General features: G+C 45.8%; 1 protein-coding gene across 1 annotated transcript in view; it reads left to right on the plus strand.

Annotated features, from left to right (window-relative positions):
* The first annotated feature begins 4,157 nt into the window (after positions 1–4,157).
* The window catches only part of GABRD (gamma-aminobutyric acid type A receptor subunit delta), a 36,553-nt gene continuing 17,243 nt past the window's right edge, over positions 4,158–23,467 (plus strand). The window contains exon 1 of the mRNA XM_083628810.1: positions 4,158–4,922. Within this exon, the coding sequence (XP_083484936.1) occupies positions 4,855–4,922 (68 nt within the window). The 5' untranslated portion in view covers positions 4,158–4,854. The remainder of the gene's footprint in view (positions 4,923–23,467) is intronic.

Below are 23,467 nucleotides of genomic sequence, written 5' to 3' on the forward strand. Positions count from 1 at the left end.
GTTACATTGTGTGTGGGGAAGGAATGCAAATTATTTTTAATCTACATACTAATAAAAACTGCCCATCTTAGAAGAAGCACCCGCCTTTGGAATAGGGAGGGTATACATTTCCGAAGATGGCGTCTGCTTTGAGTTTATAATTCAGGCATTCCCTGCCTCCTTCATAGCTGTCATTTTATTTACACTAAAGTTCTTTTCTTACGAGAGTGTTTTTCACCCCAAGGGCCACATTCTTTTTTTGACAATCTTCCAGGGGCCATATGCTAGCAGTGGGCATGGCCAGATGCAAACATGGATGGAGCAACAGGCGTTAATTTTACCTAGTTTCTAGACACACACACACACCCTTCCCTATTCTCCCTCCAGAGAAGCAAGGGACATCATCACAGCTCAAGGATACATCCTAGTTAGGCAAAATCATCAAGCAGGGTATGAAGCAAGACCAGTGAGGGGTGTGGCCTGAGAAGAGGGGTGTGGCTTGGGAGAATTCCAAGGGCCAGACAAAGGGATGTGGCGGGCCACATTTTACTTCCTTGGCCTGGGGTTCCTCGCCCCAACTTAATACATTTCCATTAACATCGATTCACAGTCATAGGATTCATCCGCAAAGAATTATTTAACTGGGCGACTGCTCTAGAAACTAAGCGGCAGTGTTAGGGAGTGAGTATCCCACCCACCCCTTCAGAAAGCCCATAGTTGGCTGTGTTGCTGGGGCTTTGCAAGGGAGTGGATTGTCAGGGTGGGAGTGGGGGGTGGGAATGGCGTTTAACATATCTTTCCCTGGATTAAAGGAACAGATTTACATCTCTGAGAAGAGCATTTTGAGAGATTATCCAACTCAAGACTTCTGCGGGGCTTGTCATCTTGCATCCTCTTTTCCACTAGGGTCTATTTAAATACGAGCGATCAGAAACTAAAAATAAGTATCATGGCATAGGCAGGCAGACACGGCAACTCCTCCACTCCCAGCTTCAAGTGTGAGGCACACCATAAACCCCACCCTCTGCTGCAAGGGGTGGGGAACATCAGGCTTGGGTACTGAAAGCGGCCCTCTAGTCCTATCAGTCTGGCCCTTAGAACTCTCCGCAAGCCACCCCCCGCCCCGCAAAGGCTCTTCTCCTTACCGCCATCCCATGTTTTTGCCTGGCTGGAATGTGGCCTTAAATACTGAAAATGCCTCTTGCATATCTGGATGGAGGAAACAGGGGAGTTGTGTGAGTGCCCTAGCCTACTGTAAAAAGGTAAAGGTAAAGGGACCCCTGACCATTAGGTCCAGTCGTGACTGACTTTGGGGTTGCGGCGCTCATCTTGCTTTATTGGCTGAGGGAGCCGGCGTACAGCTTCTGGGTCATGTGGCCAGCATGACTAAGCCGCTTCTGGCAAACCAGAGCAGCACACGGAAACGCTGTTTACCTTCCCGCCGGAGTGGTACCTATTTATCTACTTGCACTTTGACGTGCTTTTGAACTGCTAGGTTGGCAGGAGCAGGGACCGAGCAACGGGAGCTCACCCTGTCACGGGGATTTGAACTGCTGACCTTCTGATCGGCAAGTCCTAGGCTCTGTGGTTTAACCCACAGCACCACCTACGTCCCTCTAGCCTACTGTACGAAGGTTAATTTACACCAGTTAGTCCTCCTGCTGTTGCCTCTGGCCCCCGCACCACTGGCATGTGGCCCCCAGAAGGTTGCATAGAAGCTAACACAATCCTTGGTCTGGGGGGCGGGGAAGGTTCATTTGCATGTGTTGATCTTGCCACCCCTCAAAAAGAGCAACTGCATGTTCTCCCTGGTAAGCAGTACTCTTTAAATACCACCACCAATTTTCAGGAGCAAAAAACCCACAAACCTGTCTTGCTGGATAACTGCAGTTTCACAATGAAAAAGGCTTATCTGTGGTGGGTGGAGGTGGGGAGAAGGTCTGATCTTCTTCCTACAAATCTAATTCCATCTAGAAGAGGACTGAAGCTTTGCTGAAGCTTTAATCCTGGCACATATCCACAGAATCATAGAACGGTAGTTGGAAGGGAACACAAGGGTCATCTAGCCCAGCCCCTTCCAATGCAGCAAATCTTAGCTAAATAATCCCTGACAGATGGCCACCCAACATACCTCTAGTGAGATGGGGGTTTGTGATTTGATGGTTGTATATTGTTTTCATTTCATTTCAATAACTCACAGTGTGTACTGCTTAATAAAACAAAATCTTTAAAACAATGACAATTATAAGATCACAAGCGAAAAGTCAGTACACAATATCAAAATTCAATTTTATAAGCTGGTAAAACAGCAAAACAATATAGAAATGCTGGAATTATGCATGTGGGCTGCTGCACTAACCTGAAGAAAAGTCATAGTGACCCACGACTCTGGCAAGTGACTGACAGCAGAGGCAATGTGGTTCTGGATGGACAAGAACATTTTGACTGACTTAATCTCTTGTACTTTTATTGCATATTTCCTTTGTATTCGTGTACTGTTCACTGGTCCACAAAGGAGTATATAAATAAAATGTCACGTAATTTAGCGGCATTTGCTTTTGAGCATCGACAAATATGGGATGGTGCTGTTCACTGTCTATTATAAAAAGAACACGGCCAGTTTAAAGGAAGGGCAGCAGAGAGCAAAGTGTGATGGGAAATGCAAAAAGTGGACACTTTAAATACTTACACCCGTACCTTAAATAGCTGTGCAGAAGGGGAAATTTCAGCAGGTACAGTGGTATCTCAGGTTACATATGCTTCAGGTTACAGACTCCGCTAACCCAGAAATAGTACCTCGGGTTAAGAACTTTGCTTCAGGATGAGAACAGAAATTGTGCTCCAGCGGCGCGGCAGCAGCAGCAGCAGGAGGCCCCATTAGCTAAAGTGGTGCTTCAGGTTAAGAACAGTTTCAGGTTAAGAACAGACCTCCGGAACGAATTAAGTACTTAACCCGAGGTACCACTGTATAACTTTATTTATTTATTGTTGCATGTATACCCCACCATTTTCTCCAAGGAGTTAAAGGTGGCATACCTGGTTCTCCCTCTCTCAATTTTATCCTCACCCTGTGACTGAGAGATCGTGACCGGCCTATGGTTATCCTGTGGGCTTCATTCGTGGCAGAATGGGTATTTGAACCTTGGCCTCCCAAGTCCTAGTCAGACACTCTAAGCACTACAGCACTTGCCACGCAAAGTGCACCTACAGCCCTCCAGATCATAGAATTGTAGAGTTGGATGGGAGAACCAGGGTCACCTAATAGTCCAACTTCCGGCAATGCAGGAATCTTTTGCCCAGCATGGGGCTCAAACCCACAAACCTGAGATTAAGAGCCTCCTGCTCTGCTGACTAATGTTGGACTCCAACTCTCCTCCTAGGAAATTGCCTGATATGGAGACAGATCTTTGGTTCACCCAGCTCAGCGTTGTCTCCTCTGACTGGCAGTGGCTGAGGCAGGGAATTTTCCCCACTCCAACTAAAGGTGGTCAGGGAGTGAACATGAGACCTTTCGCATGCAGATCAGGTGCTCTGATAACTAATCTGCTGTCCTTCCCTTAAGACCCAGGCAGACCACTGGCCCCCCTACCCCAGTACTGACTGCACTGACTGGCAGCAGCTGTCCAGGATTCCGGACAGGGAGTCTTTCCCACCCTGAACAGATATTGCTGGGCATTGGACATGGGACCTTCTGCGCCCAAAGCCGGTGCTTAACCACAGAGCGACAGCCCTTCCCCAATCACCAAGACAATTCTACCTCTGCCCACCAATTTTGCCCCCCCCCCTTCCAGGACGATTTCTGAAACCTTGAGCTCAAACAAAGTTCTTTGTTCACACTCTCACCCTCTCCCCAAAATTGGGTGGCTGAGTTTATTCGGGCATTTTTGCACTACTCTGCTTCTGTTACCCCCCACTAAAACAAAAAAAAACCTCTGGAGCTGAAACTGACGGATGCGGGGGAGAAGAGCGTGCTTCTAACACCCACCCATCCCTCCTGAAACTGACAGCTTGTTTTTCCCAGGAAGAATAAAGGTAGGGGGTGGGGGAGAAAGAGAATTCGCCTTCTTTTTCCAAGACCCTCCTTTCCAATAATTCCTGCCATCCTCCTCTGCCTTCTCCCCAACCCCGCTTTGCTGTGCCTTGGGGACCGCCTGACTGCTCTTTTTTATTTATTTATATACATATAATCAAAATCTGGGCTCGAACTGAGCACGTGGAGAGGCGCTGAGTCCTCCTCCTCCTCCTCCTCCTCCAGCTGCTGCGCTCTCTCTGGTAATGCTCAAAATCTGTAATTTCGGAGAAGGTTTATTTTCGGCCACCAGCTTTGTACGGATCTGCTTTTTTATGTTTAAAGAAGAATAACGGGAGAATAATTTCCCCTTCTTGGAGAAGGGAGGGAGGGAGGGAGGGAGAGAGAGCGAGAGAGAGCGAGAGAGAGAGAGAGAGCGCCATGTGGGGCAGGGTGCCATTTTTAGGGTGCCCGGGTGCGCGTTGCCTTTGGCATCCAGGGAAGGCGCCCCTCTGAGCGGAGCGGGGCAAGGCAGGGCAGCCAGGTAGTGCCTGTCCCGGAGTAGCTCTGCATCCCTCTCTCGCTACCCCGGCTCCAACTCCGGGGCGATGGTGGGAGCTGCGCGGCCGCCTTGGCGGCGACTGAGCCACTTGGCGTGAGGAGGACTTGCTCTCTGCCAACTTCCTCCCTGGGCAGGAGAAGGACCAGTCTGTGGATGCTCTCGGGAGGATGGCGACGTTACCCCATCGCAGGATGCGCCGCCGCCGCTGCTGCTGCTGCCGCCCAACCGGGATTTGCCAACTTCTCCTCGTCTGAACAGCGCTGGGGACCTATCTAAATACACACACACACGTATATAGGAAAAGATGGAATTTTTGACCTGGGTTTTGCCTTCCTTACTCCTGCTCTGCACCCAACAGCACACCTGCACCAGGTAAGAGGAGCAAGCGCACCGTGGGAAGCGACTCCCTTCTCTAGTTAGAATGGGGTTTGTTGCTTTATTATTTTTAAAAATAGGTATCTAAAGGCAGAGATCCCAGCTGGGAGGATGTTTGACTGAGCGCAGGGAAACTTCTCTCTGACGAAGGCTTTGGGCTGCAAGCCCCAGGCGCGCTTAACTCAGGAGGAAGGCGACTGGAGCAGAGCAGGACTCACTCCCGAGGTAGGGTTGCCTAATGGTTAGGCTGCACGCCTGCCATCCTAAGCGCCCTGGAGGCGCGATCCTGTGCGCGTCAGCCCGGAAGCCGAGCGCTGCAGAGGTCAGCCGGGCTTTGCTCTCAGAGATGCGTCTGAAGGATCTCCCAGCATTACAGGGCAAAGTGGGGCTTGCTTCTGAGGACCCTAGTGCTGAGTATTAGGAGGCGTTTGGGGGGTTGTTTCTTTTAATGCAAGATCCAGCGAAACTGCAACTCATCCTGGGACAGGGATGCGGAGCAGCTGTGGCTCTACGGGTGTTTGCTGGACCCTGCCGGCTAGCAGCCAGCGTGCCCAACAGCGGTGCCCAACATGGGTGACCAATGGGCTCCCCATTGTCCTAGGGTGACCAAGAGAAAGGGCTGGACCACCGGCCTTCTTAGCCCTTAAATAGTTGTGTAAGGAGAGGGGGATCCTCTCCCCCGCATGCCTCCAGCCCCTGCGCTGAAAATGTCTTTTTTTCTGCGCAACTCTTAAAAAGTACAGGAGTTCCTTCTTCCTTTACTTCCGACCATCGCTGGTTCTATCCCCAAAGTATTAATGGGGCACCGAGGATTCGAGTTAATGTTAGCTCAGGAATCTCTCTTCCCCCTTCCTTGTGCCACAGAGCTTTCCTATTACAGGCTGCCTCTGGGTATGTGCAGAGTGTTTATGAGATTTCGACGAGCTCGTGCACTATGCGAGCTGGGAAAGGAAAGTACACGGCGCACAACTCTCTCCCCCGACCCCCCTTAACAAAGGCTCTCAGCCCATCCTATGTAAGTTCAGTAGGAAAGTCGCACTGGGGTTAAAATGGGGGTTTCCTCCCAGTTGGAGGGGCTGGTTGGCTTGCATCACCCTGCCCTAGGGTGCGCTTGGCTGGGGGTATTATTTCCCCGTTTGCAAGAAAGCATTGCGCGCAGAAATGAACTGTACGTCTGAAGTGTGCGCAATAAAGGACGATAATAACGCACTCGGAGATAGACACAGATTGATGTAAGTACACACCCCTCATCCCTTTTACCAACGAGGATGAGAACGAGGGGCTTGAACAAGAGAAAGAGAGAGAGGGGGAGGGAGGGAGGGAGAGAGACCAGACTTTGCTGAGAGTTCCCCCGCACTGGGAGGCGAGATTCGAACTCGGGAGTCGCCGCTGCAGATCTGTCTGCAAGGCTTTGGAGTTTTGCCCTCAAACGGATGCCCCTCTTGGGTCTTCCCAAGGGCGGCAGATGAAGGTTGCACTGATCACTTGGCAGGGGAGAGGAGGAGGAGGTTTTCTGCAGTAGAAGAGAGAATCATCAAAATATGCCCTACTTGTTAGACAGGAGGGAACAGGGGATCTCCCTAGAGAGTTCATCCAAGGGGTTGGGTATCACTTTAAGGAGCTATGGACCAGAGCTTAAAATATATATTCCTTTTCTTCCCAAATGTGGGTTGTGCCCTACTGAGAGTAGGCTCAGTGGGTTGTATGCAACTTTACTCCTGCTCACAGTAGACCCTTTGGAATGGCTAGACATAACTTTGTCCCATTTATTTCAGTGTGTCTACTCTGAGTAGGACTTAGTTGAATCCAACCCTTTGCTGAAAGCCCCCCACCCCCCCTTTCGGTTTCTCCATAGCTATCTGAAGTTGAAGTAAGAAACACTCAGTGCATACTCAAAGACAGCCAGAGGTGATCAGATCACATAGGTAGACAGTCTCCCTTCCTCTGCCCTTTTCAAAAGGTGCAGTCCTATATGCAGTATTTCACTCTGAGTAAGTCTGGGGCTTGCTTCTGAGTAAACCTGTGCCAGATGGGACAAGGGAAGCAGTGTTACATTTACACTTCTAATAATAAACTAATGGTCCATATAGCAATTATTATAGTCACATTCGTTTGTGTCCTATATTAGTGCCACTTGGAGCTGATCCACTTGGGTCAATTAATTTCTATGGATCCCATCCTCATTTACATTTGACTACCCTGGGGAGGTGGGGGTGTTCTAGCAAATGTTTTTGCAAACTTAACTCCCTGGACCCTGGAGGCTGGGATATGTTTTGATGTAAACATGATAATAGCAATACAGTGGTTCCTCGGGTTACCTATGCTTCAGGTTACATACGCTTCAGGTTACAGACTCCGTTAACCCAGAAATATTGCTTCAGGTTAAGAACTTTGCTTCAGGATGAGAACAGAAATTGTGCTCCAGCGGCGCGGCAGCAGCAGCAGCAGGAGGCCCCATTAGCTAAAGGACCTCCAGAACGAATTAAGTACTTAACCTGAGGTACCACTGTAATAGCAATGGGGTTAATACTATTTTGAGGCGGGGTGGTGGTGGCTTTTTAGATTGTACTGTGTATTACTTTGAAAAGTGCTAAGCCAGCTGTGTTTGGGGTTCTCAAAGTCTTCCTTCTGAGTGGAGGCCCTGGACTCTGCTCAAAAGTCCTTCCCTGGTGGTGCCAACTGCTAATAATAATTCTGTAGTCAAATCTGTCAACTATTCAGGACTTGGGATCTATAACCCAGTGGTGCACTTGGGGACCCATTTCTTAATTTTTCAAAATATATATTTGTATGTTGGTAGTATTGCTTTTTGCAACCCACCTTAGGTCAGGCTGCGATCTGGTAGTGGGTCCCAACCCACCAATTCAAAACCAGTGCTTTAGACAAGTAGAACCTCCAGCTAGGTGCAAGTTCCTTAAAAAGGTTGTGCATTTTTAAATCTGAAAGCAGGGTATGTATATGAGATCAGTTGGATGTGTGTGGCGGTTCAGACTCTTGCTTGACCTCTGGGAAAGGTTATGACGAGGAAGGCCAAAAGGTGCCGAGAAACAAAACAGACCCATTTATGGTGTGTCTGTCCATTAATTGCAGGCAGGTGTGCACATGGGCACACTTGATAGGTGAAAAACTCTCTTGTCTGCAATTGGAGGTGGCATTTCTTCGGATGCTGTTAACTAGGCAACAGCCATGGAGCTTTTCTGGATGTGGATATGGTAGGAGAAAGCAATTTGATAATGCAGTGGAAACTGAGATGGGGAGGGGGGTGTCAGCTCATAATGCAGTGGAAGATTCTTGTGGGGTGTTATTATATTACTAACCTACACCTAGGTCAATCTTGGTATTTCAGGGCTGACAAGATGGGCAGGGAAGAGTCCCTTGTGATATTTGTAATGTTTTCCTTCTTTGGTTTTGTCTTGTTTTTTTGCAAGGAGGGAATATTGTTCTAAAAGGAGCATCAGAAATAAAAACAAGGAAGGGTTTTATGGATTCAGCATGTTTTGGATCCTTATGTGCCATCTTCATGGAAATTCAGAGAACAGTGGTTCAAAATTCAGATAATAATAACAGTGATGGTCACCGACTTAGATGGCTTCTGGTTCGTCTTGGGGGTCCCTATCTGAAAATCTGTTTTCCCAAGTAATTTTTTGTTTTGTTTTGTTGACTGAGGCAGGAAAAGAACAGAAATGCAAATTGCTCTGGCTGCACAGATTTAAACCAGCCTATCAAGGTCAAGGGATGCGGGTGGCGCTGTGGGTTAAACCACAGAGCCTAGGACTTGCTGATCAGAAGGTCGGCGGTTCGAATCCCTGCAACTCCCGTTGCTCGGTCCTTGCTGCTGCCAACCTAGCAGTTTGAAAGCATGTCAAAGTGCAAGTACCGTAGATAAATAGGTACCGCTCTGGCGGGAAGGTAAACGGCGTTTCTGTGTGCTGCTCTGGTTCGCCAGAAGTGGCTTAGTGATGCTGGCCACATGACCCGGAAGCCGTATGCCGGCTCCCTTGGCCAATAAAGCGAGATGAGCGCCGCAACCCCAGAGTCGGTCACGACTGGACCTAATGGTCAGGGGTCCCTTTACCTTTACTATCAAGGTCAAAGTTGACAAACCCCAAAAGACAGCATGGAATGGCAGGCATATATGCAAATACTTGACATGGCAGCAGGAGATTTGGGAGAAGGATCAAGAAAATGGGTTGACTCCAACAAGGTTCTACTCACAGGAGTCCTATTTAAATTAACAGAACACTGTTAGTCATGTCTCCTCTGGGTCTCCTCTAGGTAGGATTGGCACTGGATACAACGCAACAAGATTAAATACTGTCCACATTGTATGATGATAAATTGTATTCAAGTCGTGTGTTGTCGTCCCCCCCCCCCCCATTTAATAGTAAATAAAAATAAAGGTCAGGCTTAGCCAACAGCCATCTTGCACAAGAGGGTATTGAGTTTCTCTCTCTGCCCCCACCTCACAGCACAAGTTATGAACTGCTGGTTCAGGATGCCAGAGTGGATTACACTGGTAACACAATCACCCTCGCACAGGCGAGAAAGCTTTCATTTTTCAAAAAAGAGGGATGCACAGAGAGTGACCAAATGCACAGCTAACCCAGTGCTTTTTAACAGCTAGTGTTGAAGGGGGAATTTTAGTGAAAACCACTTCCCCCAGCCCACCACTGCGTGACAAGCTGCAGGAGCCAAGTTAGGATTTAGCAGTGCAATCCCCTCTGTCTGTACATCATTTAGGAGCATTTAGAAGTCCTGCTGAGTTCAAAGAGACTTACTCTTAGTGTAAGATTGAAGTCTTTAGATTTGGGATTTTGATTCCTGTTAACAAGGAGAAAACTTTAGGATGCTTTTATTAACCACAGTTAAATGCTACACGGCTTTCCAAAGGGAGGAACATCTCTCCCCTCAAAGCTTTAAGGGTTGTGTGTATCCAACTAAGTCCTACTCGGAGAAGGCCCAGTGAAACTAATAGACCTGTTAGTTATGTCTGTTAGGACTAGCACTGGATGTCACCCTAAGCAGTTTGCAAAGCAGAAACCCTAAAATCACAAGGCTGGAATACAAATTGAGATCCCTGCATTTCAGGGTGTTGGACTAGATGGCCGTTGCGGTCCCTTCCAACATTTCTATGATTCTATAAATCAAATGAAAACACATACTGGGTTGTAGCCAATTCTAGTCTTACTCAGGGTAGACTAACTTGGGTCCATTAATATGAATGGGTCTACTCTGAGTAGGGCTTATTTGGATACAACCCACTGCCAGCAAAAAAATAATAAAAAAAATCCAGCATCAAACTGCTAAAGCAAAATACTGAACTGTCCAATCTAAAAATTAACAGTCCTGAAATGCCTGAACAAACTGTACCCAGGCAGGCATCGCCAGCCCAATTGTTCCAGAGGACAGGCTCTCAAAAAGCAATTTAAAAGTTCTAGTCAATATTCTTTGGTTATATTAAATAAGTGCTGCCCTGGGAAGATCATGAAATCACCATTCGTCTTTTGACAGCAGTTCATACTGTAGGAGGATATGTCAGGCATGGAAAAAGCCGTACTTTCCCACAGTCTGGCTGCTTAACTCTGGCGTGCTCTGGTCCATGGGGTCATGAAGAGTCGGACACGACTAAATGACTAAACAACATAGAGGCCAAACAAGCAGGGAAGGGAAGGGAGACGATGGGATGATAACGTCATAAAACAAGTAGAGTTTGTAGTTATTGGAATTCAAGAATGTAGTGGATATATATTATTGTGGGAGAGATAAACATTGTGAATTTGGAGGTTTATTTTGTAGTGGGAACACCTTCTGATCTGATTGATTTGTTGAGCTTAATCAGTGCATCAAACAGAAGGATTTCGTTTAATTATATATCAGCAATGATATTGTTTATGACATATTACTTGAAATTAACAATAGGTTGTATCTGGTGCTAGTTATATTTAGAGCAGAACTACTGAAGTTAACAGACATGTCTAATTTGGGTCCATTGATTTCAGTGGGCCCACTCTGAACAGAACTCAATTAGATTAAGGCCAAAGTATCAATTATTAGTATCTCGTTTGTAGAATCGTAGAGTTGGAAGGGACCCTGAGGGCCATCTAGTCCAACCCCCTGCAATGCAGGAATCGTTTGCCCAAAGTGAGGCTCAAACCCATGACCCTGAGCTTAACAGTCTCATGCTCTAGCGACTGAGCTAGCCCAACAATTATGTACGTATTCAAAATAAATTCATGGCAAAATAAAATGTTACTGTAAACCTAAAGCACGGATTGGGGTCAAGAACTTCATGCCCGGGGCCAAATGCAGCCCCCCAGGCCTCTCCCTCTGGTCCTTGCTATTCTCCCTAGGCCATGGCCCTCACTGACCTGGCTTGACCTTGACTATATTTGCCTGGCTGGGACTCAGATAATGCCTCTTGATTGCCTGGAAGGCAGAAATGTGTGAGCACGTGCAGAGAGAAGCCTATGGTGCAAAAGGAGCATTTAATCTGTTGCCCTGCCCACTTTTGCCCGTGGCCCCGCCCACCGCTGGCATATGGCCCTCAGAACGTTTCTCAAAAAGCTAGGTAAGCTGGAAAGCTTTTCCTTCCCCAGCCGCACCTAAAGCTGTGCATAGCCTAGTACTTTCATCACTTTCGCCTCCCCTCTGATTCAGCTCAGGAACTTCACTCATCTCCTGAGACCCTTCCTGCTGTACTGTGGGTGGAAATTCAGTTGGTGGGGGCAGTGGGGACTTATACGTTGGGGAATGCTCTCCCCACTGAGATCCGCCTGGTGTCTTCACTGACCTCTTTTCGCTTTCAGGTAGAAGCAACAGTTTTCAATGGACTGCAGTGATGGTGTTTGCTGTCTGTTATGTTGCTGAAGCATTTAGGACTGCTTTGCAGATTTTCATAAACTGCATGCATTTTTACTATAGTATATGTGTGTGTGTTTTTAGCCTATTATAGTGATAAGTGAGGGATGCGAGTGGTGCTGTGGGTTAAACCACAGAGCCTAGGACTTGCCAATCAGAAGGTCGGTGGTTCGAATCCCCGCGATGGGGTGAGCTCCCGTTGCTCGGTCCCTGCTCCTGCCAACCTAGCAGTTTGAAAGCACGTCAAAGTGCAATTAGATAAATAGGTACCACTCCGGCGGGAAGGTAAACGGCGTGTCCATGCTCTGCTCTGGTTCACCAGAAGCAGCTTAGTCATGTTGGCCACATGACCCGGAAGCTGTACGCCGGCTCCCTCAGCCAATAAAGTGAGATGAGCACCACAACCCCAGAGTCGGTCACGACTGGACCTAATGGTCAGGGGTCCCTTTAACTTTACCTTTAGTGATAAGTGAGGATGGGGACACTTTTCATACCAAGATCACCTCTGCACCAGGGTTGGGCGAATCTGTCAATATCTCTCAGTTTCTCATTCTTCCTATCTTACTTTCCACATTTCTGCAGCAATCTCTGATTTTTTTAATTTAAAAAAATCATGAAAACTCCTTACCCATTTTAGTGTAATCTTGTCCTAATAACCACATTTTTCTATGCAGTTATGATTTACTTACTCATTTTTACAAGCAATCTCCCCATCAATGCATTGTGCATTACTGTCATTAAATTTTTGCTTTAACATTGTATGTTTTTTTGGAAATATTGCTTGTGCATACCGCAAAATTCAGAGAAGTGTGAATTTCAACAAGCGTATTTCAGTTCATGTATTGGTTTTAGAAATGTGAATTAGTTAGTTTCTAACTGGAATGCAAATGAAAGCAAATTTGTCGTCTCCCCCCCCCATCCCTCTGGGGTTCTAGTAAACCACCTATACTCTGCTCTTGTGTGAATTAAAACAATAGTGACTTTCTCCTGGGAGATCAGGATGATAAGTAAAATATAGACCCATTCCCTCATATTAGTTTCAGACGTCTCTCATTAAAATGCGAACAAAATTGAGTTTCTCCTCCACTCCTAATCTATGTTATTATGCATTCCTGAAGACCCACTTTTGTTAGACGACAAGAGAGTGTTTGTGTTGTTTTGCTTCAAGACAGTCTCGAACAAAACACACTTTGTCCCACTATGTGTTACCAACAGCAGTTGGGAAAATGTGCAAAGCAGCAAACAGCGCGGTGCATGGTGTGCTTTTCAGTGCTCTCCTCATGTCTGCATTTGCCAACATGTGCACTTGAGATGCTTTGCATCCAACCGTCCACCCACTCACCTTCCTTAAGCTTCTGGAGACCCAGGGGGAGGGAGCTGAACCTCGAAGAGCGACGACGCTAGCAAATTGCACAAATGAAATTTTTGGAAGAATCTCCCAAGTGGAAAAAGAAATCAAGGACAGTGGTCTGTTGGGGACAGATGTGGGAAAGGAGGGACACTCAGAGTAAAGTCTGCTCTTTTAACAGCAGTCTTGTCTGCAGCCATGAGAAATTTAGGAAGTCGTCTTATACTAAGGTAGGCTATTGGTCCATCTAGCCCAGTATTCCTTTATTTATTGAATTTATAATCTGCTCTTCATCCTGAAGGAGCCCAGAGCAACAAATCAATCCACAATCTAAAAAAACAATATATATATAAGGCAGTTAAAGCATTCTGTAAACAATTAGAGTGAAAGAACCTTCTAAGAGCATTTACAGTTTAAAACATTACTCCATCCAGTGATCTCGAGGTTGCCAGGAACAGTATCCTTCAACCACAAATGCCTGGGTAAAAAGGAATGTTTTCACATTCCTCCTGAATGTTAATAATGATGGAGACAGGCGCACCTCATTAGGGAGGGCATTCCACAAACAGGGAGCCACCACTGAAAAGACCTTGCTATGGGTAACTGCCATGGACAGCACCTGGCTGCAGCACCAACAGCAAGGCCTCACCTGCCAATCATTATGTCCAAGGCAGTTGGTACTGTCTACTCTTGACTAGCAGTTTTTCTCCAGAGTTCAGGCAGAGATCTCTGCCACCCCCCTGCTCCCTGTTTTATTTGGTTTAACTGGAGATGGTTTGCACCTGGGGCCTTCTTTGCGCAAATCATGTTCTTTATCATGGGATAGAGCCCATATTCAGTTCTCAGAATAAATGTCAATCTGGGGTGGGGGAACATTTCAGCAGTAAACTGGGTTTTCCCAGGAAAGGTGGTGGGGATCCCCCCCAAAAAAACCATGCTCAGATCTGTGCCTACAAATCATGGACCTGTGCGGGTGAGCCCTTATAGGCAAATCTACCTAATTCACAATTTCTGAAACAATACACAAACCAAAATAGCCATCCTTCGAAACTCTCACTTCTCCTAATTTTGCAATGCCGCTCTACAGTCTTGTAATGTGCAGAAAAATGTGTGTACTAGGGTAAAGAGTGCAAAAAATGCATATACCAATGAAAGTACATTATACAGTACTAGGGGAAACTGCTTTGCAAAAATGTGCAATTAGGCAAAATTGCAGACAAATGTGCACATTTCATTATGAAATGCTGATGTATGAGAATATATATATTTTTATCCCAAACTGACGTGGAAATGTGGAGGACATGAAGACTGGGGAAAAACTGAGAAATTGAAACTGACAGATTTCCTAGGTGGATTGAACTTTTGTGGGCTAGAGTCAATGTCCTCAAGTGAAAACTCGTCTCAGGCATCTGGAAAAAGCTGGTGTGCTGTAAGAAATTTGTTCGTCCTTCAGGTGGTAGGACAGGCCAGTTTTTTGTTTTGGCAAGCTTATTCATGCCAAATCGTCTTCCAAGCGGGAATTGCTTTTCCTCTTTTAATAGTACATGAAACCATAACATTATGGTTTACATCGCAAAAAGAAAGAAAGAAAATAAATCCAATTAAAACTTTAAGCTTATGCTTTCCTTTTTAATGCTGTCTTAAAAGCCAGCTACCCAGCTGAGCTATGTTGAAAACGCAGCTTCAGTGTCCTATACAAATGCAGTCAAACTGCATTTAGAGAATCCTTCACAGAAACCACATTTTCTGCAGTTTGTCAGATGTAAGCCCTGTAGCCTGTAGAATCTGGAGAAAGATCTTTCAAACTTGGGCATTGTCCAGCTGAAAGCTAATAAACAAAAGGTGGCTTTGGAAAGCTACCTGCAGGGCAGAGCTTCTGCTTATTCAACTATTCTGTTGTTTCTGTATTTTTATATCTTTCATCTCAAAGCCACCCGATAAATATTTATATTTGAAGGGCAGCATATGAATTCTTAAAATAACTAAATAATGAACAAATGCATTCTTTCTTAAAATTAATTTTTATTAAATTTTCAGTTTCACATCTTAAAATAAACATTAACATACTGTTAGATATCCAGTGACTTCCCTCCTCTTTCCTTGGTTCATTTTAGTTATCTTTCATTCCTGCATATTTTGCTATAACCATTTTAGCCAGTTCTCCACTTTTATATCACTCGAACATTAATTACACCGTTGATTTTATCTTAAGCTGCCAAGCGTTTTCAGCTGTGTACAGTTACAGTGGTACCTCGGGTTACAGACACTTCAGGTTACATATGCTTCAGGTTACAGACTCCGCTAACCCAGAAATAGTACCTCGGGTTAAGAACTTTGCTTCAGGATGAGAACAGAAATCGTGCTCCGTCGGCATAGCAGCAGCAGGAGGCCCCATTAGCTAAAGTGGTGCTTCAGGTTAAGAACAGTTTCAGGTTAAGAACAGACCTCCGGAACGAATTAAGTACTTAACCCGAGGTACCACTGTATTTTCCATATACTCAGTAAATATTTTCCACTCTTCTTTGAATATATGTTCTTACTGCTCTCTTATATGACTTATATGTTAAACCTGCAAGCTTTGCATATTCTACCATCTTAAGTTGCCGGTCCTCTTTGCCTGGGACCTCCCTCACTTTCCATTTTGAGGCTAACAAAACTCAGGTGGCCATTGTTGCATAAATAAATAAATTTTGTTGACACTTAGGATTTCAGTCTGGATTATTCCCAACAAAAAGGACTCTGGTCCTATTGGGAAAGTTATTTTAAACATTTTTTTTCAACTCATTTCCCAATATTCTTTTACCTTTTTACATGTCCACCACATATGAAAAAAATGTTCCCTTCATTTCTTTATATTTCCAACACATATCTGATTCTGCTTTATACATCTTAGCCAACTCTGGGTCAAATACTATCTGTGAATCATTTTCATATATTTCTCTTTCAGTGAGTAACATGCAGTAAATTTCAAATCATTCTTCCAAAGTTTCCCCCAGAGGTTTAAATCTATGTTGTGTCCTGTATCCATTGCCCAGTGTGTCATTGAAGCTTTGACTAGCTTGTCTTTTGTTTCCCATTCTAATAAGAGGTTATACATCTTGGACAATAACTTATTCTTATTCTGTAATAATTGTCTTTCAAATTGTGAGCTTTGGTCCAGGAACCCATTTTTTAAATCTAACTTAAACATATCATATAACTGATCATACTGTAACCAGTGTCGGAAACTTGGCTACTTACATCTTGCATTGGTTTCAGTCTGGGTTCCCTCCCTGTAAGGTCCAACAGTTCCCTATAGGTTGCCCATTGTCTGCCCATATTAACTCTTTTAATTGTAATTGCTTAAATGGGGGATAGTCATAAAGGTGTTTTTCTTTCCAGCAAGTAGCCAGTGTGGTGTAGTGGTTAAGAGCGGTAGTCTCGTAATCTGGGGAACCGGGTTCGCGTCTCCGCTCCTCCACATGCAGCTGCTGGGTGACCTTGGGCTAGTTACACTTCTTTGAAGTCTCTCAGCCCCACTCACCTCACAGAGTGTTTGTTGTGGGGGAGGAAGGGAAAGGAGAATGTTAGCCACTTTGAGACTCCTGAAGGGGAGTGAAAGGCGGGATATCAAATCCAAAACTCTTCTTCTTCTCTTATATTTCTCCCAAACTCTATACAAATTTGTTGTTGTTGTTTAGTCGTGTCCGACTCTTCGTGACCCCATGGACCAGAGCACGCCAGGCACTCCTGTCTTCCACTGCCTCCCACAGTTTGGTCAAACTCATGCTGGTAGCTTCAAGAACACTATCCAGCCATCTCGTCCTCTGTCGTCCCCTTCTCCTTGTGCCCTCAATCTTTCCCAACATCAGGGTCTTTTCCAGGGAGTCTTCTCTTCTCATGAGGTGGCCAAAGTATTGGAGCCTCAGCTTCAGGATCTGTCCTTCCAGTGAGCACTCAGGGCTGATTTCCTTAAGAATGTAGAGGATTGATCTTCTTGCAGTCCATGGGACTCTCAAGAGTCTCCTCCAGCACCATAATTCAAAAGCATCAATACTTCCTAATAATGTGGTCTGTAAAACTCTTATAAACTTTAGCTTTCCCATACCAAAGGCATGCCAGCCAAATTTTATATGTTGGCCTTCCAAATGTCTGCATTTTCCAATACGATCCATTCCTTTAGTCAACGCAAGCAAGCTTCCCTGTAATACAATTGAAAGTCTGACAGGGCAAAGCCTCTTTCTTTTACGTCTATCAGAATGAAACCAACAAGCACCCCAGTACTGGCCATCCCACTTGTGTATCTCTCGATTGCACTTGAATCCTGGTGCATGGGGTGGAGCGGGGTGGTGGTAGAGATGCACCTTGTATATGGTGCACGTGCTTATAAATACACATGCACTGTATCCTGCAAATCCTCCTATTTCCAATGCTCCAGCTTAGAGGGTTAAATTCTGAGTAGTCGCTATGATAAATTACAGTATTTTCCCTAGTGTGTCTTTAAACTAAAGAACCGACACCCTTTTTGCTTTTAACTCGACACAGGACAGGCTATTTTAGGGGAAATTAATGCAGTGTTACCCACAGGGAATAAATGTGTAAGCGTTTGTGTGTGTGTATGACAATGAGGGCACTGCAAGACTCCAAGTACACAAGGAATAAGACAGCCATGTGGGTCATTGGGGGAGGGAATGGAAAATGGAACAGAGGGTTCTTTTATTTTTGTGTGACAAATTCACTTATCCTTTGTTTAGGTGGTGTGATACTGAGCATTCAGCCCTCTAAACCCCTCCAGCAAACCATGGTATTTCATTCTTTAATTAAAAATAGAAACATAATCTCTTATATTTTGTTTGTAGGAAGAATCTGTATTTTTTAAAAGAAGAATTGAAGCTTGTCTATTTGCAGATAATTTGTCACGTACTTCGTGCAATCTTTTAACCTAAGAGAAGAAAAGCTTTTAAAATGTAGACGCTATATAGATCTAAAGAGTGCACTATGTGGTGCTGCTTAAAGCTAGCAGGGAAAAGGAAATCTGGTGGGGTTTTTTGTTCTTGTTTTTTTTTTTTGCATGTTTGCAAGGTTGCTGTGAATTAAGCCTAATGCTTTTTCAATTACATTTCAAAATATAGAACATATTTACAGTGAGCATCACTTAGAGTCAGGAATGGCAGATGGAAAGGGTACGTGAATTGCTCTGGATTATCCCAGAGGCCAATGCAAGAGAGAATTCATGCGGTGACCCCAGAATGACTGAGAGGCTGTCCTAAAGAGGTGTGCTTTTAATGGTGGTGGAAATAGCACCAGGCCCTGCTTTGAGATGCTGACCTGTAGCAAACTGGTCCCAGGTAAGGAGAAGCAGGACGTTCTTCAGGATTTCCAAAGAGGCAGTAGTGTTAGTCTTCCACAGAAAAAGCAAAGGCCCAGTTCAGGCCATCCTATCTCACCTTAATGAACTGATATGTCCTCTTCCTTAGGTGCTTTGCCCTTGCATTGCCTCTTCCCTCTTCCTTCTTAGCACACTCTGGTAAGCCAGGAAGCCTTCAATGAACCATTGTTTTCAGGGTTGTCTTAAGCATATGCAGCATCGGGGTGCAGAGATCCGCCCGGCGCCCCCACCCCCAGTTTGCCCAGTCCCAGGTGTGCAGGAGGGCGGAGCTGGCCAGCCGCCTCAGCGTCTCGCTGGCTCAGTCGCCCCCGAACTCGCGGCGCAGAGCCGCCCGCAGAAGAGTCTGCTGCAGCACTCCGACCGACGGGCAGGCTCTTCCCTGGACTCAACTCTCGAGCCCCGGACTCTTGGCCTGGCGCCCCTAAGAGCCTGGCACCCGGGTGCCCCGCACCCCTAGTGCCTATGTGTAAGATGGCCCTGATTGTTTTTCCAGTTATATTCAAACAGGGAAACAATGGTTAGTTACACAGTATGGATGTCCTTTTAAAATGTGGCTCTTTTGGGGGGGGGAGTTGTTGGGTTGTTGTTTTTATTATATAACACACACACACACACACACACACACACATACAGTGGTACCTCGGGTTACAGACGCTTCAGGTTACAGACGCTTCAGGTTACAGACTCTGCTAACCCAGAAATACTACCCCAGGTTAAGAACTTTGCTTCAGGATGAGAACAGAAATCGTGCTCCACCGGCGCGGCAGCAGCAGGAGGCCCCATTAGCTAAAGTGGTGCTTCAGGTTAAGAGCAGTTTCAGGTTAAGAACATACCTCCAGAACGAATTAAGTTCTTAACCCGAGGTACCACTGTACAGTCATACCCCATGTTGCGTCCGCTTCGTGTTGCGTCTTTTTGCGTTACGTCCCGCGGCAACCTGGAAGTACCGGAATGGGTTACTTCTGGGTTTTGCCGCTCGCGCCTGCGCAGAAGTGCTAAATTGTGCTTTGCGCAAAGCGCCAAAACATGTCGCGGTCCTGTGCAGACGAGCTTCGAGTTGCTGGCATTTCACGTTATGGATGGGCCTCCGGAACAGATCCCATCCATAACACAAGGTACCACAGTATTGTGGTTTTTGTGTTGATCTTTTCTGTGAACCACCCTGAGACCTCTGGTTATAGGGTGGTATATAAATCCAACAAATATTATAACAACAACAACAACATGGATTTGTTTTAAATTTGGTAACCATCATTTCAGGATTTTGACATAATGGGAAATTATGATTAACCAAAACTTACGGAATTATTTATGATGTCCCCAGAAAGGGATAGACACAAACACACTGACATCCAAACCAGGAGAAATACTCTTTCACCGTAATTATTATACATACCGAAACTGGCAGATCCTTCCATCCCTAGGTGGGGGGAGAAGTTCTCTGTATTTTGCAGTGAGTGGGCATTTGCTGAACACAGCCTCACCCTGCTAAGATCCTCTGCTGAGCTACAAAAACATCTCCAATAAAGGCATGTGACATTTATAGGAACTTGTAGATGGGTGTGTCAAACTCTCTTAACGCCTCCCAAGAAATGCTAATTTTGTAGTCAATCCTTATCAGCCATTCATCATCACCCAACATATTTATCAGCCCCCATTAAATGGTGCAGAGAAATAGAAGGAGCATTTTGTCTTACTGGGATCTTGTTTCACTAACTGACATAGTTCCCTGCCCGCCCCTACCAACAGAATAAATTATGTAGAGCAGAATAAATTTTGCAAGACAAAATTATGCAAATGAGCTTAATTTATAGAGATCTTAGGTTTTCTTATGGTATTGCTTTTGAGTTGCCTTGGCATAGATCTGTTTATTTGTGCTGTTATATTTTTTACTCGTGGAGTATGTGCATTCTTGCTACAAGGGCATCACATTGATACAGAATTCTTTCAGAAACTTAAACTAATGAGGATGTGGGTGCTAAAAACCTAGGCAGTGGCCTGAGGGAACACGGAATGATGCTTTTTTGAAACCTACATACCTCAAGGAGCTAGTCTATCACATCTGTAAGCCACCCATGAGGCAAGGTGAGGCTACTGCCTCAGGCAACAGGATGCAGAGGCGCAGCAGATCCAGCCTCCAAGGAATGAATCTCCCCGCAGTGGATACAACAAATGTGGAGGCCAGATCTGCTGCCTCCTTGGCATCCCCCACACAGTGCCACCTTCACAGCGGCCCCTTGGCAAATAGGAGGCCTTGCTGGTCTCCTCCCATCCTTATTCCTGATGTAGAGCTTCACTTACTCCTTTCCTGGTGCGGAGATGTGCCATTTTGTAGTTTGCCTCAGGTGCCAAAATGTCTTGCACCGGCCCTGCTGTATGGCAGCGGAAGTTCCAGGAAGGCACGGTCAGTTGAGAGTTGTATCCATTCCTGATTAAAAAGTGGCATTGGGGTTATTTGTGCTGATGAGTCATAATACAGTGGTACCTTGGGTTAAGTTCTTAATTCGTTCTGGAGGTCCGCACTTAACCTGAAACTGTTCTTAACCTGAAGCACCACTTTAGCTAATGGGGCCTCCTGCTGCTGCTGCTGCTGCGCCGCTGGAGCACAATTTCTGTTCTCATCCTGAAGCAAAGTTCTTAACCTGAAGCACTATTTCTGGGTTAGCGGAGTCTGTAACCTGAAGCGTATGTAACCTGAAGCGTATGTAACCCAAGGTACCACTGTACATTAAAAAAAACACCAAACACCTGGAAACAGGTGGATGGGAAAACTTAAAAACATTAAAATTGGGGGAATTACATTTAAAATCTTTCTTGGTAAGGAAGTTAACCAGCTTTAGTTGATTCAGCAACTTTGTTCAATGCTTCAAGAGGAAAGGTGTGGTATAAGAAAAGGTTATTCATTTGTTTTTGTTTTTTTAATGAGAGTTTGACAGCAGCACTTAAAGAATGAAGGTCAAAATGTTGCTCAATCTCCAGCCTGCACCACTAGAGAAACAGAGACCAACGTTGACAGCAAATCCTTGAAGTAATTTGATGAAATGTCCCTCCCTGGTCCTACAGTTCCTAAGGAACCATTACTTTTTGTTAGTTAGATTGGTGGCTGTTCCGTCAGATGGTTAGGAGATGGTTTCCTGAAAGGTGGGAATCTCTCCCTGTTTTTAAATGAGATGTTCTACAGAGCTTGGGGAAAGATGCTCTCCCTTGTGAAAAGGAAGAGACAGGGTGGTGTGGTGGTGAGTGAAGAAACCATTGTTTGTGATGGAGAGGGATGCAAGGGGTGGCAGATGGGGGCAGCTTCCCCCCTGTCCCGGATCCACAAACATTCTTGAAAAGCATTTAAAGTACTCAATTATCTGAGGTTCTGCCCCCTGCCCCAGCAGAAGCCTGCCCCCTGAAATGTCCTATTTACGGGGTATATTTTCCCGTGATTTCCCAAGAAAAGCTCAACAGATGCCAGCCTGGCCAGGACGGATTTCCTTTTATAACTTCTGGGCTTGATGAGGCATGTGACCCTCACCTGTCCTGAGCCTACGCCAGATGAGGAATCACACACCTCCCAGAGCTAGCAAGCCCTACCTGGGCTGTGGGTCCCTGCTTTCCTTCCCACAAAACTGACAGCGGTAAGTTCTGGAATCCTGAGGTCAGAGATGGTGGTGGCCTGGCCAAGACAACGGCTCAACAACTTTGGCTGCTCCCCCCCCACACACACAACAAAAAACCTGGCTATGTCCATGGAGGGATGTACATTGTTGTGAGTTTTTAGGAGAACACTCTTCCCTTCTGAGAGCTACAGTTCTCGGGGGGTTTAACAATCCATCCCTCATCCCAGAGATTTCTGGGAATGATAGCACTGTGAGGGGAATAAAGGTAAAGGGACCCCTGACCATTAGGTCCAGTCATGACCGACTCTGGGGTTGAGGCGCTCATCTCGCTTTATTGGCCGAGGGAGCCGGCGTACAGCTTCCGGGTCATGTGGCCAGCATAACTAAGGCGTTTCTGGCGAACCAGAGCAGCGCACGGAAACGCCGTTTACCTTCCCGCCGGAGCAGTACCTATTTATCTACTTGCACTTTGACATGCTTTCGAACTGCTAGGTTGGCAGGAGCTGGGACCGAGCAACGGGAGCTCACCCCGTTGAGGGGATTCAAACCGATGACCTTCTGATCGGCAAGTCCTAGGCTCTGTGGTTTAACCCACAGCGCCACCCGCAACCCTCGTGAGGGGAATAGAGGTCTCCTAACATCTCTCAGCACCTTTAACAAACTATAGTTCCCATGATTCTTTGGAGGAAGCCATGACTGTGTAAAGGGGTGTTTTCTGGTTTAAATGCCTAGTGCAGATGGAGCCTCTGCCAGTCAGTGTAAACAACACTGAGCGGGATGGACCAATGGTCTGACTTGCTGTAAAGCAGCTTCCCACGTTTCTAATTTCTCTTGTGCTGTCTCTCTCTATAAAAACCCACATTTTAACGAATGACACAGAGGTTAGTAACCAAGAGGGCATGACTTGCTGAACCTTTGAATACAGGGGAAACATGTCAGAAAGAAATGCAAGGGTTGGATCTCTCTCTTCTTTCCCCTCTTTCCTCCCCCACCCCACCCCACATCCAGTGATGCCATTGCTAATGACAGCTCCTCACACAGTGGCTTTTATTAAACTCTGATGCGGTGACTGAATGCAGGGATGAATCACTTATCTTGGGATACATTTTCAATTCAGACATGCAGTATGCACTTGCCAAAGGGAGTGGGAATACAGAAGCAGACGGCTTTGTTTGGCTTTTTTTCCTTGTTATTGTTCTTTTAAAAAAAAAAACAAAAGCATTGTTTCATATGCAGTGGTACCTCTGGTTAAGAACTTAATTCGTTCCGGAGGTCCGTCTTTAACTTGAAACTGTTCTTAACCTGAGGTACCACTTTAGCTAATGGGGCCTCTCGCTGCCATTGCGCCGCCGCCATGCAATTT

This window comes from Podarcis filfolensis (assembly GCF_964270895.1).
Source record: "Podarcis filfolensis genome assembly, chromosome: 8".
NCBI lineage: Eukaryota > Metazoa > Chordata > Lepidosauria > Squamata > Lacertidae > Podarcis > Podarcis filfolensis.